The sequence below is a fragment of the Gastrolobium bilobum genome, unplaced genomic scaffold (genome assembly GCF_033153095.1).
Source record: "Gastrolobium bilobum isolate Gb01-03AN ecotype WA unplaced genomic scaffold, APGP_CSIRO_Gbil_v1 utg6539, whole genome shotgun sequence".
Lineage (NCBI taxonomy): Eukaryota > Viridiplantae > Streptophyta > Magnoliopsida > Fabales > Fabaceae > Gastrolobium > Gastrolobium bilobum.
This window is the reverse complement of record NW_026897331.1, coordinates 164,189-183,551: the sequence shown is the minus strand read 5'-3', so window position 1 is coordinate 183,551 and position 19,363 is coordinate 164,189. Positions and strand designations below refer to the sequence as shown.

The 19,363-nt window shown below is 35.0% G+C and overlaps 6 protein-coding genes across 6 annotated transcripts; 5 read left to right on the top strand and 1 right to left on the bottom strand.

Moving 5' to 3' along the window:
- The first annotated feature begins 192 nt into the window (after positions 1-192).
- LOC133306072 (protein ALP1-like) lies at positions 193-4,137 on the top strand. The gene is made up of 5 exons (XM_061506351.1): positions 193-291; positions 544-614; positions 2,166-2,699; positions 2,798-3,023; positions 3,129-4,137. Exons 1-5 carry the CDS (start codon positions 246-248, stop codon positions 3,518-3,520), a joined length of 1,269 nt encoding a protein of 422 aa, XP_061362335.1. The 5' UTR covers positions 193-245; the 3' UTR covers positions 3,521-4,137.
- On the top strand, positions 3,803-4,428 carry LOC133306067 (uncharacterized). Its single transcript, XM_061506346.1, has 3 exons — positions 3,803-4,147; positions 4,253-4,369; positions 4,411-4,428. Exons 1-3 carry the CDS (start codon positions 3,803-3,805, stop codon positions 4,426-4,428), a joined length of 480 nt encoding a protein of 159 aa, XP_061362330.1.
- A 7,083-nt stretch (positions 4,429-11,511) lies between these two features.
- LOC133306066 (F-box/FBD/LRR-repeat protein At1g78750-like) lies at positions 11,512-13,420 on the top strand. Its single transcript, XM_061506345.1, has 3 exons — positions 11,512-12,039; positions 12,618-12,824; positions 13,127-13,420. Exons 1-3 carry the CDS (start codon positions 11,512-11,514, stop codon positions 13,418-13,420), a joined length of 1,029 nt encoding a protein of 342 aa, XP_061362329.1.
- Positions 13,421-15,164: 1,744 nt separating this feature from the next.
- On the top strand, positions 15,165-15,981 carry LOC133306065 (F-box/LRR-repeat protein At4g14096-like). Its single transcript, XM_061506344.1, has 3 exons — positions 15,165-15,430; positions 15,558-15,794; positions 15,960-15,981. The coding sequence occupies exons 1-3, from the start codon at positions 15,165-15,167 to the stop codon at positions 15,979-15,981; spliced, it is 525 nt and encodes a 174-aa protein (XP_061362328.1).
- Positions 15,982-16,049: 68 nt separating this feature from the next.
- LOC133306064 (putative FBD-associated F-box protein At5g56820) lies at positions 16,050-16,730 on the top strand. The gene is made up of 3 exons (XM_061506343.1): positions 16,050-16,166; positions 16,411-16,570; positions 16,711-16,730. The coding sequence occupies exons 1-3, from the start codon at positions 16,050-16,052 to the stop codon at positions 16,728-16,730; spliced, it is 297 nt and encodes a 98-aa protein (XP_061362327.1).
- A 547-nt stretch (positions 16,731-17,277) lies between these two features.
- LOC133306063 (secreted RxLR effector protein 161-like) lies at positions 17,278-17,883 on the bottom strand. Its single transcript, XM_061506342.1, has one exon. The coding sequence runs from the start codon at positions 17,881-17,883 to the stop codon at positions 17,278-17,280; it is 606 nt and encodes a 201-aa protein (XP_061362326.1).
- Between the last annotated feature and the right edge of the window lie 1,480 nt (positions 17,884-19,363).

Below are 19,363 nucleotides of genomic sequence, written 5' to 3'. Positions count from 1 at the left end.
GATAGGGAGATCGGCAACATGGTTTACCCATGTTTGGTTGCAAATAAAGCGCAAGTTTGCCGGATATGTCATTGTCCCATTTTTTTGTTTTTTGTGTGATTAAATGGGAAAGTGAGGAGAGAAGTTGTCCATCCAAAATATAGGATTCACTGTTACCCCGTGAAGTGAATCCTTGAGCGCGAAAATGATTACCAAAATAACCCCACTATTGTACGGAAAGATTAGATGGTGGATTGACAATACATATGGTGGAGTGCACCTTTCGTGGAAAAAGGAGAAAGGCAATTTGTGGTAAGCAATTTCTCCCTCCATTTTCTGTTGTCCTAGCTGAGTTCTTCCTTGCATGTGAGTGATTTCTCTCGTATTTGTGTTGGCCTTTTGATTTTATTTGTTTTTGCATGTGCATCTTGTATTTTGTTTAAGCTGGGTTTAGTGGTTGTGATATATTCGAAACCCATAACTGAGCTGCATTTTGCATTTTGCTATTTATGACTGACTTGTTTCATTGGTTTGCTCACTGATCCCTTCTTTCATGTTCCGAAGTAGGAGCGGTAGAAGGTGTTGAGGTATTTGTTTGCTTTCTCCACGAAGGACTCGCAAGTGAGATAACTGAGGTAAAATAATGACACTTCCAATTTGACTACAATGACCAGAATCGTGTGAGGATAAATTTTTTTTGGAACGCTATGTGGGTTGTGGTTGGAAATATATAGTTTTTTAGAAATGTATGTTTTGTGATACTCCTCTGTTGTTGTCAATGGGTTGCTACTGTTCCAATCTGTATGTCCAGTCCAACCATTAAGCGTGAAATGGTTTTCTTTTACCACGTTCACTATGAGTACAAAACTCTTTCAACCCTCTGTTCTTTCAACCCACTGTTTTAACTCCCAACCCTCTCTTGGCAAAGCTCTGAATGAGTTAGGAGGTTGGAGCGGGTAAGTTGATGGTATCAGATGCCGTTGACACCCTTCTACCTTTCCTTCCTTTTAATAAGTAACTAAGAAAAATTGACCTTGTAATAAGTAACTTACATTCACTTGTCTCAAGATATGCTAATGTTCCATGGAGGGATTATTATGCAAAGATAGAGATTAATATTTAACATATTGAATATCTTGGATAATAATGTATATGCTATTGAAGATTCTGAATGAGTGATCAAAGTACATATAGAAATTTCAGATACTGAATGCAGAAGGTCTTTGGTTATTATCCCAAATTATTAAGTGACTTGGATTCTTTTAATGGAATATTTTATGAGACCACCAAATATGTGTATTCTTACACGGACATCTAAGATACAGTTATTGGATAAAATGACTCATAAAAATTACCAAGATTATAGCAGGTCCAAACTAGCTTGGAAACTTGGGAGTGTTACCATGGCTACTACATCTCTAGCTGAAATGGCAATTATATCAGCACAAGAAACAGTGCGTGGGCAAGCCAATTAGCTTTAGCATCATCAATCACATAGAACGATAAACTGAGATATTAGTAGGGTCATCTTTCTATGCTTGGTTAGTGGCACTTGAGTTCAGCAATATTGATGCATCACATCCCACTTCATTGAACATTAATCATAAAATACAGATGATTACACACCCATTGGCCATCAAAATACTTAACCATCATGAACATTGTGTGTATGTGTGTGTTTTTGAGATTGAGAGATCATACCCTTATGAAACAGTCATGGATAGGCATTGAGTTACATTCTATACATATAAAACAGAGAAAGGTATGTCTTCCTTTATGATGTACCTGTAGAAGACCATTTATACTGCTGTAATAGTTATTTGACCACTACAAGGTGAAATAGTTATCTGTACCTGTAGGATATATATTAAATTGAAGTGTTGTATTAAAATCAGCATGGAGTGGAAGAGTAAAGCCATTTTTATTAATTGCATGGAGTGTGGAGGCTGATTGTTATGGTTTTTTGAACCCTGAAGTTGAGTTTCTAAAATTGATGATATCTAGGTGGAGTTTTTGTATCATACATTAAGCATTGTAGAGTTTAATAGTACCATTCAGTAATGACCAGTCTGTGTGGTTTAGAACCTTATGCCCTCTAATTCTTGTATTATTCATTGTGTTCTTATACTTTTACTTCGTTCATCATTATTGGATTAATGTTAATTACTTTAACGTTGTTGTGTTAGATTGAGGCAATGACCAAAGCAATGGAGTTGAGTCTCGTTATTGTTATCCTTTGTCATTTGCAATCTTTGAATCATCTCACTATGTTATTAGTGAGAATTTATGGTATTTTATTAGCTGATATGGAAAGAAGGAAAAGATCAAGGAGGAAAGTTAAGTGGGATTGTTGTAGTAGGGCTCCGACCAGGGAAATTAATATGCATAGAATAGTCTATATTATTGACACTGCTTGTATTGAAAATACAAGGATGGATAGGAGATGCTTTCATAATTTGTGTGACTTATTGAAAACTGTTGGGATGCTTCAACCAACAAGACACATGGGGGTAGAAGAGCAAGTTGCAATCTTCCTTCACATATTGGCTCATGACATTAAAAATTGCATAATTAAAAGACATTTTATGAGGTCAGGTGAAACAATTAGTAGACAATTCAGCAAGGTGTTGCAGGCTGTGTTAAGGTGTCATAGTGTACTACTTAAACGCCCTGAACCCGTTCTTGAAAACTCAACTGATGACAAATGGAAGTGGTTCAAGGTATGGGTTTCAAAAGACAAATGTCTTGATGTCTAGTACAAAATAGAATTTGTCAAATATATTGTCTTGTCTTCTAATTGGCTGTCGTTGTTTTTTAGAATTGTCTCGGAGCTCTGGATGAGACGTACATCAAGGTGAATCCCCTACAAGATGATAAGCCAAGATACCGCACTAGGAAGGGTGATGTTGTGACGAACGTCTTGGGTGTTTGTTCGCAGGATTGCCAATTTATTTATGTTTTGCCCGGATGGGAGGGTTCAGCAGCAGATTCAAAGGTTCTCAGAAACGCTATCTCTCGTCCAAATGGATTAAGGGTACCTAAAGGTAAATTTGGTAATTTGAAGTCGTGCCTAACTGCCCTGTACATATCTTTGCGTAGTAAATTCTATAGTGACGAGTTAGCTCACGAAGTGGTCATTACTGTCGTAGGTTACTATTATTTGGCTGATGCTGGTTATATGAATGAGGAAGGTTTCCTTACACCTTATAGAGGGACAAGATACCATCTTAATGAGTGGAGACATGGCGCACAGCCAACGACACCGCAAGAATTTTTTAACATGAAACACTCGAGTGCTAGGAATATGATTGAAAGATGTTTTGGGTTGTTGAAGGGGCGTTGGGCCATCGTAAGGTCTAAGTCCTTTTACCCGGTCAAAACACAAACCAGGATTATCACTGCATGTTGTTTGCTTCATAATCATATAAGGAAGGAAATGCCTATTGACCCATTGGAGGATAATACAGTAGACACTGCAGTGGCTGAAGACAACTTTGAAGGACATGAAATGATAATGCATGTTGAGTCATCCAATGCATAGACAAGGTGGAGGGATGAATTGGCACAACAAATGTTTGACACGTGGAGGAATTGAAGTTGACTGATTCGTCTTGTTGTCATTTATAATGTATTTGAAGAGAATGGCACAATTATATGGTTGTAGTAAAAAATTTTGTTAAAGCCCGACCATTTGGTTGTACTAAGTTTGATTTCAGAACAATTATGTGGTTGTATTATGCATTCTGTTTTTTCACCTAATCTGTCTTCAACGTTTAATGTTTATTTTTATTGTCCAAAATATTATGTCTATAACTTGTTGCAGATGGCTGAAAAGGATAGTCAATCGTCGAAACGGATTAACCATACTTGGACAATCGAAGAAGACAGGATCCTTGTGGAATGCCTTGTTGACTCTGGTTTACATTGGAAAGGTGACAATGGTTTCAAGGCTGGCTTCCCTAATCACTTAGAGAAGCTGATGGCTGAGAAAATTCCTGGATGCACATTGAAGGGCACACCCCATATTACTTCTAGGATCAAGCTGCTTAAAAGGCATTACAATGCCATTGCTGAAATGATGGGGCCGAATGGAGGAGGTGGTTTTGGGTGGAATAATAGGGACAAAATGATTGATGTGGAGAAGAACATTTTCATGGACTGGGTTAAGGTAAAGGATAGTATCTCAGTAATTACAATATATTTCTTGTTTATGTCTTTTATGTTTTAATTATATATTTATTGTTTAACCTGTCTCTCAATGTTATCCTTGCAGCATCATCCAAATGCAAATGGTCTTTACAAAAAACCCTTCCCACACTATGATGCTTTAGGACCAATTTTTGGGAAGGACATGGCTAATGGAGAGCATGCTGAGGGTCCAGAGGATGCTGTTGAAGCAATGGACAATGAAGCATATGGAGTTGGTCAAAGTGGGATTGCTATGGATGACATTTATAATGTATTTGAAGAGAATGGCACAAACCCGCATTGGTCACCACCACTATCCGAAACAAATGACCAAGAAACCACTCAGACTTCGCCTGCTTCAATCTGTGTTGCAAAAAAAGGCAAGAAGAGAGGGAGGAGTGATGAAGCTTTGGCTAGTGAGGTATCCTTTGCAATTAAGGATCTTGGTAAGGATTATAAAAGCACCAATGACAAAATAGAAAGTTTGATTAATTGCTTTGAAAATCAAACTGAGGGTACTAGCAAAAAAACATCAGTTGTACACGAATTGAAAAAATTTGAGGTGCTTACAGTTGAACAGAGGGTAAACCTTGCAATGATAATACACAAGGATCCCACCATCATGGAAATTTTTCTGGAAGAAGGTGAGGAAGAAAGACAGTTTGTGGTGGCATCTTTACTTAGTAAATGTTAAGCTAGTGTGCAGTTAACTTTTTGGATACCTCCTGATTATATGGGGTCGTTTTGAATCATTATGTGTGATGCAAATTTATAATATGATGTAACCTTTTTGGAAGTCAGTCACAACAACAGTATGATATGCTGCCAACCCAAGACTAGTACAGAGGCAACATGAAATATGTTTTTTGGAGATACACAATCCCAATTAAGTCAGATGTATGGAAATCTGGTAAAGCATATGGATACCAGGTCTGTTTTTATTCAATTAAAAAAGGCATTGGATTGGGTTTTAGGATACCTGTTATGTTGAGAATACAATGATTTATTGATGTTGATAATGCATGGTAAATTTTGTTGCAGGGAACATGGACTGTAGGGTGATATGGTGATCCATTTTTTTTGATGGCTGCCCTATTACAGCTGAATCAGGCAAATTTTATATACAAAGTTGAAGTTCATCAACACTCAGTTGAGTTCAAAGGACATATACATATGAAGACCTGCTTCCTTGTATAATTGTCAGAAATGATATATCAATTACAATGTAAAATCATATGACTTCTACATTTATATGTCCTGAAGTACTCATTTGAGTTAGACATGTAGGATAGGCTCAAGGGTACATAAAGTCGTTTTTTAACCATTTCATGTGCTTGTAATGTCAAATTCTGTTTCACCAATGTCCTTGGGTTAGCAAAGATTTGCTGTTATATGTAAGTAACATTATTCTGTTGCACTTGACTGTATCACCAATGTTTAACCAAATTCTGTTACGATTCCAGACATTAATTACAATTCTAATATTTATGCTTATCTTTACACAAACTCTTTGGAATCCATGTGTTTGCTTTGTATGTTTGATGGGTGCAGACTAGTTTCAAAGGGTTGGTACTTTTGTTGATTTATCTTAATGAATGGATGATCATTATCAGTAATTTGTTTCTAGTGCCTTTTTTCCTCGTGATCATGATATTTCTGCCCTGTACATATGAATGCAGTCAACTGATTGTCTAAGAAGTTATAGTATCATTCTTTATTCAAATTCACTAAAAGCCTCACTGCAAAGTGCATTGAGTGTTATTGGCTAACTTTATTTAAATTGGGTGATTATCTGTGATATAGTATGAAGACCTACCTGACTTCCATGATCCATTCAAGCACGATCTGAATATGCTTTTTGGCCAAGTTAACATTTGAAAATTTGAAACTCTTCTTTTCTTTTGGAACTCAGAAAATTTGCTGTCATCACAAAAAAAATTTAGTATCTGAGTTTTTATTTTTTGTTAAAGCCAGTCTGCACTGCTCTTTTGCTATACGTATTGTTGATGGACTCATTTAAATTGTCACCATGAGTACAGGTTTTGAAATGAGTATAACACACATGAGCTAATTATGTTAATCCAATTATTCATTAACCAAATCATTAACCAAATTATAATAAGTTATAACACACACGAGTTGAAAGGCAGAGTACTGCATATGGAGTGAGCAAAATACATGTCACTATTATACTGAATGCGCTTAAGGGCAAAAGGTTACAGAATTTTTCTTGTGTAAGCATTACAAATGGAAATAACAAAATACTGGCATTTAATTTAAAATGTCAAATTTACACATGACCTCCAACAGTGTAAATGATTACAACACTAAAACAGATACACAATCCTTCGCACTACAATGGTGGAAAGGCTGCTGAGTCCAGCAATGTACACCTCCTGGCTACTACTGACAGACAGCAATGTGGACCAGAGACCTGTTATCCCATCATGACTATAAGTCCTAAATACTAATCACATGATGCTTTCTCAATCTCCAATGCACCTCCCAGCTATGAGGATATCATCTCACTATGTCTCGGCAGCTCTAATGGAATGGCTCCTTCACATGCTTTTAGCTGATATGGTTCATGAAGCCACTAAGAATTATACTCATCTCAAGGAGGTTTGCAATGGGTCTATTAGAACTTGCTGCAAATGATTAAAGAAAAAAACTGAATCTGGCTTGCTCAACAAGGTCCTCCAGCAACTTCTATTCAAAAAACATTGCAAGAAAATCAAAGAAAAGAAAACGGCCTTTTTGGAGATAGTTTTTACTAACAATGTGCTGCTCTTCATTGCTACAAGTGATGCATTGGTTGTCAGAGGTGATGGGTGAAGGAATTAAAGGCACAAGCTCTTCATGGATGCTGCAAGGTTGACATTCTCGATTCAGTGTTTGCCTTCATCCAAGTTTGATATGTCATGCTAAGCTGTTATGGTAGAACCTAACAAAAGTTCCTTCACATATTTAAATCTGCATCATATGGCAGATATTGGACCTAATCCGTCCAAATATGGAGAAACATGGGTGACAAAATGGTGGCATCAGAAAAATTAAAATTTTCAATCGACAAATGGATCACGAATGATACAAGTTTCAAAATACAAAGTATGACAAAAAATATTGGCACAACAACAGTATGATAACACACACAGACACAGATTACCCACACCATTTGTCTTCTTCATGCTACGTGAAGGAGGATCGATGGCCCCACATCATGAATCTTGTTCATGGTAACTCTGAAGCTACACCCTGCACTTGATGAGAAGGTGACAGACAAACATTTAAGGGACAAGGTGAAGCAAGTTGAAAGATTAAACCAAAAAATTCCATATCAAACGATGTGTATATACTGCACATTCCATAACTTGTGGACAATCTAGGCAGGGGAATAACATACATATTGTCATTTCATAAGTTCACAAAAAGCAGCATACCACATGATTACAATTGAAATACATATTTATAACTTACACACATAACTACTTCTTATATAATACATAGCCTAATACTAAACTTTGAGTAATTAACAAGACAGCCAAAAGCTTCAACAAGGTGTCCTTCTTCATGCAATTGACGCACGTTGGTTCATCAACCCACTCAAAGAAGTTGCACTTCTCATTTGTTGAGAAGTTCGGGCACCCAAGGAACTTCCTACCTGGATTTTTATTAGTCGAAGACCTACGCAAAACAGCCCTCTTACCACACCCACACTTTGTCACCCTCGATGACGATGAAGATGACGAATGACCAGAATAAACACTTTCATACCCCCACTTACCAACCTCATCTACACCCATCTGTCCTTCAACGAAAGAGGCTATCACACCCAAACAATTAATGTTCCCCTGCAACAACAATAACAGAAAAATATGTAAGCCCACATACAACAAAAAAAAAAAATTAAATTGCATCTACATTCCCAATCTTGTCCTACACAATTAGGAAGCAGTAGACATTTCCCCCCCACCCCTACCATGTATTGTTCATTCAATATTTCAAAAACCACAGACAAAGAGTACCAAATTTATAAATTATTTCCGGTACCTACCACTATTTAAAGTTTCAACAACCAAACATGCATAACTACAGATTATCTATATGGGTCATGAGTTACACTTGAAAGTATGTACCCAGGATGTTGCTATATCTCCTCACAAAGATCGAACATGCAAGGTGGAAGGAAAAATAAAAACATTATAATATACCGTGGACAACAAGGTTTTTCATCCTTACCGACAGATATACAAGGTTGTCTCCAACACCTTGCAAAAACTAAACTAAAGTCGAACAGAGGCAGATCAGAGAGGTCATGCGTGAGGAAGTCTTTGTGTGCAGCTCGCTGTCTCCGTCAACGAAGCCCAGAACAATGTCTTCAGGAGGTCTCAACCACCATTACCAGTCGTTCAGAGGCAGATCAAAGAGGTCATGCGTGAGGAAGAAACCGTTGATTTGAACCACTCTCAAATATCAATGGAGTACCTCACACACCACCCACTCCCTAAGATATCTGAGTTGAAAATTGTATAATATTAAATTTGAACGAAAAAGTAAATGGGGGTTATTTTCGTAAAATAACCCCCTTTCCTACTACTATTATATATTCAACCAAACATCAACTCAGTAAAGTTATCAAAATATTTCAGGTAAAATTTTTGTCAACCAAACACATTTTTATAAATTTTCCGGGATAAATTATTTCCAATCACATCCCAGCAAAATTAGTTACCCAATAACAAAAAAATTTCTCTCGTACCAAACGCCCCCTTATGCCAAAGATCTTATCCCAGTGTTTCACAATTTAGTGCATATTGAACTCACCTTTTTTTATTATTCTATGAATTGGCTTGATGTGATAGAAGTCATCAAGCATTGTCCCAAGCTTCAAATTCTTGTTATTGATCAGGTTTTTTTATGTTTAATCCTTTGAGAATGATTTCTATGTTCTCATCTTTTCTTAAAATATGATTATTAATTTCGTCTCATGTCTATTGTGAACAGGATTTTCGCTATATTGCTGATTACTATATTTGTTTAATCCTTTTAAGAATGATTTGTGTTTAATCATTTTATTTCGTGTCTATTTTTAACAGAACTTTTCATACGTTGATGATTACGACAACATAGATTGGCGATATCCACGTTCTGGTGTTCCGAAATGCATTTCATTACATCTTACAACATGCCAGCTTAAAAATTACAGAGGCTCAAAAGGTGAAGTTCGATTTGCAAGATATCTTATGCGAAATGCAAGAATTTTACAAACCATGAAAATTTGTGTTCATGCTGAAAAAATTCGAGAAATTTTGAGAAATTACATAGTGTTTTATATATAAATAAAATTAACCCAATATTTTGAGAAATTTTAGCAATTGTGGAGGTATGATTTTCATTTGTTGCTTTTAATTTAATATCAATAAAATTAACCCAATATTTTGAGAAATTTTTTGACCGCCAAACATATTTCAGTACTACTCCAACTACAAATGACAGTACTACTCCAACTATTGAATCCAGTTTGGACGACTTTATATAGATAGTTAGATACTAAAGTCATAGTTATCAATTATATTTGGGTTGAATATATCCTATAAATTCAGGCCATTTCACCTAGGACTAAAAAGTAAAATTAAACATTAATTAATTATTTTTCATCTATCCTGTCCAAAGTCACTAGACACCTATTATTTTAATTTAAAAACATAAAAAGCAATTTAGAAAACTTACTTGAGTGATAGAGCTCTAAGAGATTAAAATATCAGAAAAAGAATTGAGAGAAGTTATATATATATTCTCACTGTAAATTTTAATTGAAATGGATGGTCTTCAATGACCTCATAAGAAAGCGGCGTTCCCCTAATCTAAACCTCCAAACCAAAGCTGTGACTTATGTTTTGAATCTCTAAAATAATAAAAAATAATTTTATTTAGAAATAAATTTTAATTAAAATGGTAATGATTTAAAATTTTATTACAAAATTGTAATTATGCAATATATATTTGATAACTTCAATTTAAATTCTTTTTTAAACAAGATTTTAAATGATTTAATTGATTTCTTTTCAACTCTATAATTAACTTAATCAAATTCAAACTCCATTTTTTTTTCAAATGTTGCAACTTAAATTGTAGATATTAGAAGAGAAAGGAAAAAAAGGAGAGAATATCAATTTGTAAAAAGTTACTTTGTCCCATTCACAAATTAAGACGCGTACGCCGATAGTGAGTTACATTTTGTGTAAATAAGAGCCTGTTTGAATACTCTTAATTTTAAGTTAGAAGTTATTTATAAGTTAAAATAAAAAAAAACTTAAAAAAAGAAGTTAAAAGCTGTTTGGAAATTACATAAAAATTTTAGCTTAAAAATTATTTAAAAGCACATATTTCAAGAAAATTATATCTTTCTATCTTTATCACTCTTCATTTTTTAAAAAAAGCACACAATTCAAGAAAAATAGATAAGAGCTTAAAAAAAATAGCTTTTTTCAAAACTTGTTTGGCCTAACTTATGCTTATAAGTAGCTTCTAGCTTAAAAAAGAGAAGATCCAAACAGACATTATATATGGTCGGTTCATATACTATATACTATGCCAAGGTTGGATTATATTGCATGTTTACATGTCAATTTGAATATTACGCTTTTTTATATTATTGATTGTAGATACCAAACTACCTAATAGCCTTTCTCCACATCCATATAAACTATTCTCACGGTTACTAATCCATTGGTGTATATCAGCAATTAATTGGTAACAATGTAATTACCATGCCCACAATATTTTTAAATGAGGAGTTTCACACGCGTGACGTTTAACATCTCCATTGCAAGCGCACTAGTAACCTCAACGTAAATATATTTAAACAATCCACAAAAAACCATGATTTTTGAAATTGGTCTCTTCTTCTTCTCTTGAGAAGCCAAGCTCCATAAGTGAACATTAATTCTTGACAAAGAAGAGACCGAGGGGACATGATTTTCATTGGATGGGGAGCGGTGGGTACGTGTTATTGTTTGATGAGCCCAAGAAAGGAAAAACAAAACGCCAAAACCAACATTGAACAACAAGAGTATAGTCAGCTAACGTTTTTAAGTTGATATATCATATTGATAATTACGATATTTATTTAATAATTAATAGTACCATTAATTTAATACATTCAAATCATACATGCAAATTTAATTATAATATTAAATTGAAGCTAGTGTATTACACAGTTGTTGCATTCATTAAGGCCTCTTTGACTTTTGAATCCTTGCTAAGATTCGTTTATTTGTTATAAGAATGGGACAGAACCCATAGTTTCTTTATGTTCAAACCATGGCCGATAGGATTAGTACTATGCCTGCGAGTGTTCTATGCCACATTCTTTCTTTTCTACCAACCAAACAAGTTGTTGCAACAAGTGTTCTATCTAAGAGGTGGAACCCTTTGTGGCGCTCAGTCCCTACGCTAAACTTCGATCTTGACTACAACAACAAAAGCAAAAAGAAGTATTACCGCTTTCTTCAGTCTTTATACGAAGTTATTCTTTCACGAGATTCGAATCAACCAATCCAAACATTCAGCATCAAGTGCGCGACTTCACATTGTGAACAAAGTAATGTCAACGTATGGGTTAATGCTGCGCTCCAACGCAATGTTGAGTACCTCGACCTCCTTCTGTCTTGCACTTCGAATATCAACTTGCCTTCCGCCGTTTTTAGACATAGAACCCTCGCTGTTCTCAAGTTGAGGGGATTAGCACTCAAAGCTACTTCATCAATTGATTTACCCTCACTTAAAATCCTGCATTTGGACCTCGTTAGTTTTTCAGAAAGAAGATATTTGGCTGAACTTCTTTCTGAGTGTCCACTTCTTGAGGATTTGGTATTTAATAATCGTCACCCGACATCTTTAACTGATAGAGTTTAAAAGGCTACCCAAGTTGGTCAGAGCAGATATTCATAAACGTTATGTTCCGATAGTAACACTTAATAATGTAGAGTTTTTGCGCATTGATAAGGTACTAAATCAAATTTATGCATAATAATTTTTTTTTGGAGAATAATTCATTTATAAATATTTTTTTACACTGAGTATGATCCGTTATACATACTTTATTGATTGAAGTATGACCGGTCATATTAAGTGTAGTTTGTAAATAAAAAATGGGTTTTTTTTTTTTATGTTACTTTAGATAACTTTATCTAATGTTCATCTCGTTTTGGGACGGAAATCATGATATTTTTCTAATTTTAATTTATTTCAGGGTTATAATAGTCTTTAACACTCTAATTTTTTAATTTTTCAACCCCAAAACGACGTCGTTTCGATGAACATTATATTATGTTATCTAAAGTAACATCGGAAACTTTTTTCCCATAAAAAATTTATAAATATAACATTTTCCTAACTTCTCATTTTTTGGAAAATGCTATAAGATTTTGCTATTTTATCTCTTGCAGGGTTATCCTGTGAATTTTGTGATTGATGATCAAGAGATGGATAAGGGGATTGGTGATGACCCGAACCCGTATGCCAAAGATGTTATACCAGTATTTCACAATTTAGTCCATATTGAACTCACCTACTTTCATTATACTATGAATTGGTTTGATGTGATAGAATTGCTCAACCATTGCCCCAAGCTTCAAATTCTTGTTATTGATCAGGTTTGCTACGTTACTTTAATTTAATCCTTATAAAAAGTTTGATACCTCAAACTCGAAATGATACAAACTTGTTTTAAAAAAACACAGGTCTCGTTAAAAAAATTTCTTTTATTAAGTACAATAAATAAAAATATCTAATCTTTCATGTCTATTGTGAACATGATTTTCACTACGTTGCTGATTAATATGTTTCATTCTTTAAGAATGATTGGTGTTCCTTTTTTTTTTTTTATAACGTTTTGTTTGTGGTGACGTATAATGATGTTTTCTTATTCATTTCATCGCACCGCTATTGTTAACAGAACTTCAACCTCGATGATTATGAAGAGATAGATTTGCGATACTCAGATTCTATTCCAAAATGCATTTCATTACATCTTAAAACATGTCTTCTGAATAATTACAAAGGCTCAAAAGGTGAAGTTCGATTTGCAAGATATGTGATGCGAAATGCAAGTATTTTACGTACAATTAAAATATTTGTTAGAGCTGGAATAGTTCGAGAAGAGAAGATCAACGAGTTCGAGATGCTAAAAGAGTTATCCTCATGCACAAGGTGTTCACCAACTTGTGAACTTTCATTTGAAATAATATAGGACAGATTGGAATTGATTAGGGACAAAGTATTTCCTTTACTTCAGCCCTTTCATTTGGAGCTGTAAGAATTTTGAACTTGTTTGAGTTTTCAAATTAGCATGTTTTTTTTTTTGTTTTCTTCTGATTAATGTAATTTAGTTGTAGTGTACCCATTTTGTTGCAATTATATGTTAAATTCTGATCTTATAACGACTACTTGGATAATAAGTTTTGAATTGTAAAGTAGTATTTATCATGTTATTTTTATTTTTATTTTCTCACACAAGTATGCTAACACTCAAAAGGAATTTATTATTATTTCTTAATAGTATTATTGCTTTAATTGTGGTGAATGTATCTTAACTAAATTTGGTCAGAAGTATGCTAACACTCAAAATGAATTATAATATATTCATTTTGAATATCATATATGGACTTACGCGTCTTGTCCCTGACTCCGCCATTGATCAGCGAATATACGACCCTATTCATTTTATATATTGTTTTTGAGTTATTAAATAATATTCCGATTATAGTATTGATCGTCTATACTAATGTGTTATGAAATTTGATGAGCAAACGATGCCATGCTTCCTACATATATATATAGACAGATATAATATTTACCAAAAATAAAAGTAGCAATAGGACGTTATTGAAATACTATATTTTATTCGCCTATATAATAATATATATTCAAAGATGTTTATCAGTCTATGGATATTCATTCACATTAGAATATTTTCAACAGTGACCATTAAATTTAGAGATACGTTATTTTACCTATTATTTTTTCTGCCTATCTTTGTCTACCTCTTTAAAAGACCATAGATTAAAATCAATATTTATCTTTCTCTTTTCTCTTTAGATTCTAATCTAACAGGATTAAAGAATAGTAGTAGGCAAAGGTAGGCACAAAAAATAATAAGTAGAATGATCTATCTCTTAAACATATATGTCTTTTCGGTATAAAGTTATAAACTTTCTCCAAAACATTAATATCTTTTTTCCACTTCCGTATAAACTATATGTTCTGACGGTTACTAATCGACCGGTGTATATCAGCAATTAATTGGTATCGGTATAATTACCCTACCCATAATATCTTCAATTATGGAGTTTCACACGCGTGACTTTTAACATCTCCATGGCAAGCATATTTAAACTCCCCTCAAAGAACCATAATTTTTGAAATTGGTCTGTTCTTCTTCTTCTTCTCTTGAGAAATCTCGAAAGCCAAGCTCCATAATTGAAGATTATCGTTTGATTTTGAAATGGATAATGAGCGATGAGTTATTGTTTGATGTGGTTACCTTTGATGATTTTGTTGAATTGATGGATGTAGAACTTGAGACAAGGAAAACGTGTGGTGGTTGTGGTTGAGATAAAATGGAAAACAAAACGCCAAAACCAACATTGAACAACAAATACTCAGATTGATGGTGTAAGTCACCTTTGCATGGCTCGAGGAAAAGGCAGCTTCTCATATTAGCCCAAGGCACTTATAACCTCCTATGTACCCTACTCATCATGACCTAACCTCTTTTAGTTGATAATTAGTCATATTACTAATTATTTTTTAATTAATAATACAATTAACTTAATATATGCATATTTTTTTTAATTATAATATTAAATTCAAGATTGTGTATCCAACAGTTATTGCATGCATATATATATTAAGGCCTCTTTGGGGGGCTTCATAATCAATGGCAAGATTTTCTTATTTGTAAGAGTGGGACAGAACCCATAGTTTCTTAAACGATGGCCGATAGGATTAGCATGTTGCCAGCGTGTGTTCTATGCCACATTCTTTCTTTTCTACCAACAAAACAAGTTGTTTCCACAAGTGTTCTTTCCAAGACTTGGAACCCTCTCTGGCGCTCAGTTTCCACTCTACATTTTGACTTTCAAGGTCGAATGTATAACTGTGATCTAGACAAAGAGAAGTATTCCCGCTTTGTTCAATGGGTGAATGAAGTTATCCTCTCACGAGATTTGCATCAACCTATCCAAACATTCTGCCTCAGGTGTTGTTCTTTTCATTGTGATCCTAAAAATGTCAACATATGGGTTAATGTTGCACTACAACTCAAGAGTTGAGCACCTTGACCTATGTCTGTTTCCAACCACTATTTTGCCTTGTGCCATTTTAAGACATAGAACCCTCATTGTTCTCAAGTTGAATGGATTAGTACTCAAATCTATTTCGTCCGCTGGTTTACCCTCACTTAAAATCCTGCATTTAGAAGAAGTTTGTTTTTTAGAAAGTAAATATCTCGCTGAACTTCTTTCTGGGTGTCCAGTTCTTGAGGATTTGGTAGCGAAAGATATGGAATTTGATAATAGTTATCCGAGATCTTTAACTGATAGAAAGTTTAAAAGCCTACCCAAGTTGGTCAGAGCGGATATTCATAAACGTTATGTTCCGCTAGTAACACTTAATAATGTAGAGTTTTTGCGCATTGATAAGGTACTAAAAATCAAATTTATGTATAATAACTTTCTATTTTCAAGGGAAATGGTATTTCTGATATTTTGTTATTTTATTTCTTGCAGGGGTATGCTGCGAGTTATGTGATTGATGACCAAGATATGGATATGTTTCATGGTGATGACCCGAACCCTTATGCTAAAGATCTTATCCCAATGTTTCACAATTTAGTCCATATTGAACTCACCTACTTTCATTATACTATGAATTGGCTTCATGTGATAGAGATGCTCAACCATTGCCCCAAGCTTCAAATTCTTGATATTGATCAGGTTGTTATGTTTAATCCTTTAAGAATGATTTCTATGTTCTTATATTTTCTTTAAACATGATTATTAATTTTATTTCATGTCTATTGGGAGCAGGATTTTCACTACATTGCTGATTGCTATTTTAATAATTTAAGAATGATTGTTTTTTTTTTTTTTTTTTTTTTTTTTGAGGTATAATGTTTTGATTGTGGTGACGTATAATGATGTTTTCTTTTTCATTTCATTTTGTGTCTATTGTTAACAGGATTTCAGCTTCGTTGATGATTATGAAGAGATAGATTGGCGATACCCACATTCTGATGTTCCTGAATGCATTTCATTACATCTTAAAACATGCACGCTTAATAATTACAAAGGCTCGAAAAGGGAAGTTCGATTTGTAAGATATGTGATGCGAAATGCAAGTATTTTACGAACCATGAAAATCTGTGTTAACGCTGAAAAAATTCGAGATGAGGAGCTCAACATGTTCGAAATGCTTAAAAACTTATCCTCATGCACAAGGTGTTCTCCAACTTGTGAACTTTCATTTGAAATGATATAGGGCAGATGGGAATTGATTAGTGACAAAGTATTTCCTTAATGTCAGCCCTTTCGTTAATTAGGAGCCCTTTCGTTAATTAGGAGCTGTAAGAATGTGGAACTTATTGTAATTCACAGCTCCTGTAATGGTGTTTCTCACAAACACTGAAACACGCAATTCTCTGAATATACCTCTTTAGATTATTGTATCTTTTTCAAACCTTTCAAACCTTATAAGCAATAGCAAATAACTAATCTAGGAACTCTAAACACTACAAGAAAAAAGTTTATTTGTGACGAAAAATTTTGTCATAAATTTTATCACAAATGATAATTTTTGACATAAATAATCAAATTTTGTCACTAATAAACTTGCGACGCAGGAATTTGTGAAAAAATTTACTTGCGACGTAGAAATTTATGACGAAATTTCACAAAATTTTGTCACTAATAAGATTTTTTGTTGTAGTGAAAACACATTAATTGTCCACTAACAAATTCCTAAAGGACACATCTCTTCATAACATAAACCCTTTCATTTTCTATTTTCTTTAATTCAAATAAAGTTTAAACCCAACAAAACTCCCCCTTAAACTTTAATATCTCTACCGTCCTTCATTCCCATCTTCTTCTTGCAATTCTCAAACAACAACGTCGTCAGGGGTTTTGTAAAAATGTCTCCAACTTGATCTCGGCTTGCAACATGATTGAGCTCCACCTTTCCTTCTTTGACCTGATCCCGGATGAAATGGAATTTGACATCAATATGCTTACTTCTTTCATGGTTGACCGGGTTCTTTGCTAACTCGATCGCTGATTTGTTGGCAACTCGGATCTCTGTTGGACCGACTTGCTCTTGCTCCAGCTTGCTCAATAGATTTCTCAGCCAAATTGCATGACAAACACACCAGGAAGCAGCAACGTACTCGGCTTCGCATGTAGATAAAGTCACAATGGGTTCCTTCTTTGACACCCACATGAAAGCCGTGTTTCCCATGAAGAACACATAGCCAGCCGTACTCTTCCTATCATCCACATTTCCACCCCAATCACTATCTGAGTAGCCCACCAGCTTGTACTTGTCCGACTTCGAATAATGAAGTCCTTGCGAGATTGTTCCTTGAACATATCTTAAGATCCTTTTTGCCGCCTTCCAATGAGTATACTTCGTCTCTTCCATAAACTCTTTCGGCATGTTCTTTGTCTTCAACATGGATCGGACCATATCCAGGATAGTCCGGTTCTTTCTCTCAGCTACTCTATTCTGCTGGGGCGAGTACGGTGCGGTCAGGAACCGCCTTATCCCATGTTCTTCACAATACTTCTTGAAAGCTGTTGACACGTACTCTCCACCTCAGTCTGAACGGACCGATTTGATGTACCTCCCAGTACCATTCTCTATCATTACTTTAAAACTCTTAAATGCCTCTAGCACCTCAGATTTTTCCTTCAAAAAATACACTCAAGTCTTTCGACTAAAATCATCAATAAAAGTTACAAAATACTTCTTACCACTGAAGGACCCCGGAGTAATGGGTCCACACCGGTCAGTATGTATCAATTCCAGAGGCTGCCTAGCTCGGTATCTCGTCATCCTTTGGAACGGGCTCCTCGCATTCCCAATACGCAGTCCTCACAAAATTTTCCTCCAGAGTTAATCTTTGGTAGTCCCACTACCATGTTCTTCTTCATCATCTCGGTCAGACCACCGTAATGAAGGTGTCCAAACCGTCGATGCCAAAGAGACATCTTATCCTCCACCTCGGCTTGTAGACAGCCGACCTCCATGCTCCTCAGATTCAGCTTGTACATTCTGTTCTTTTCCATCTGAACTCGGGCTATCAGACGCCCTTGTATATCTTTCAATAGTAGAACTCGGTCTGTCATTAGAACCGAGTAGCCCTTTTCCATCAACTGTCCAACGCTCAGAATATTGCTTTTGAGCTCAGGCATGTAATAAACGTCCCGAATTATACCAACTCGTCCATCTTTATGCAAGAAACAGATCGTACCTCAGCCTTTTACATCAATTTTGGACGCTTCTCCAAAAGAGACATGTCCGGCTTCCACCGTTCTCAACTCTTTGAACAAATGTTTGTAACCACATATGTGATTACTGGCACCAGTATCCAAATACCACTCCGACTCATTCTTTGAACTTGTTACACCATGAACTAGCATAAGAAATCCTCCATCTCTTATTTCTCCTTCTGTAGCGAGGTTTGAGGTCTCGTCAACTCTTCTTTCTTCTCGACAATCCTTAGCGAAATGCCCAACTCGCCCACAGTTGTAGCATCTGTCCGAGTTGCAATCTCTTGCGTAGTGACCATACTTGCCACACTTATGACATTCTACATTATTTTGATTCGACCACCGACCTCTTCCACCTCGACCACGTCCTCTACCTCTCCAGTTTTGCTGACTCGTCTCAGCTCTTTCTTCATGTTTCACCTCCTGATCTCGACCTCGACCACCTCAGCCATTTCCTCGTCCACCTTGTAACACCCTGTATATATCCGGTAATGTTATCATAATATCGTATTAAGCTGCGCTTAATTAAAATGCGGAATTACTTTTTCTTTTCAATTATGATGCCATTAACATTACCAACTTGCTTAATAATCAATTAATAAAACATCGCCTGTATGTAATTGCAATAAAACAGCTAACTGAAA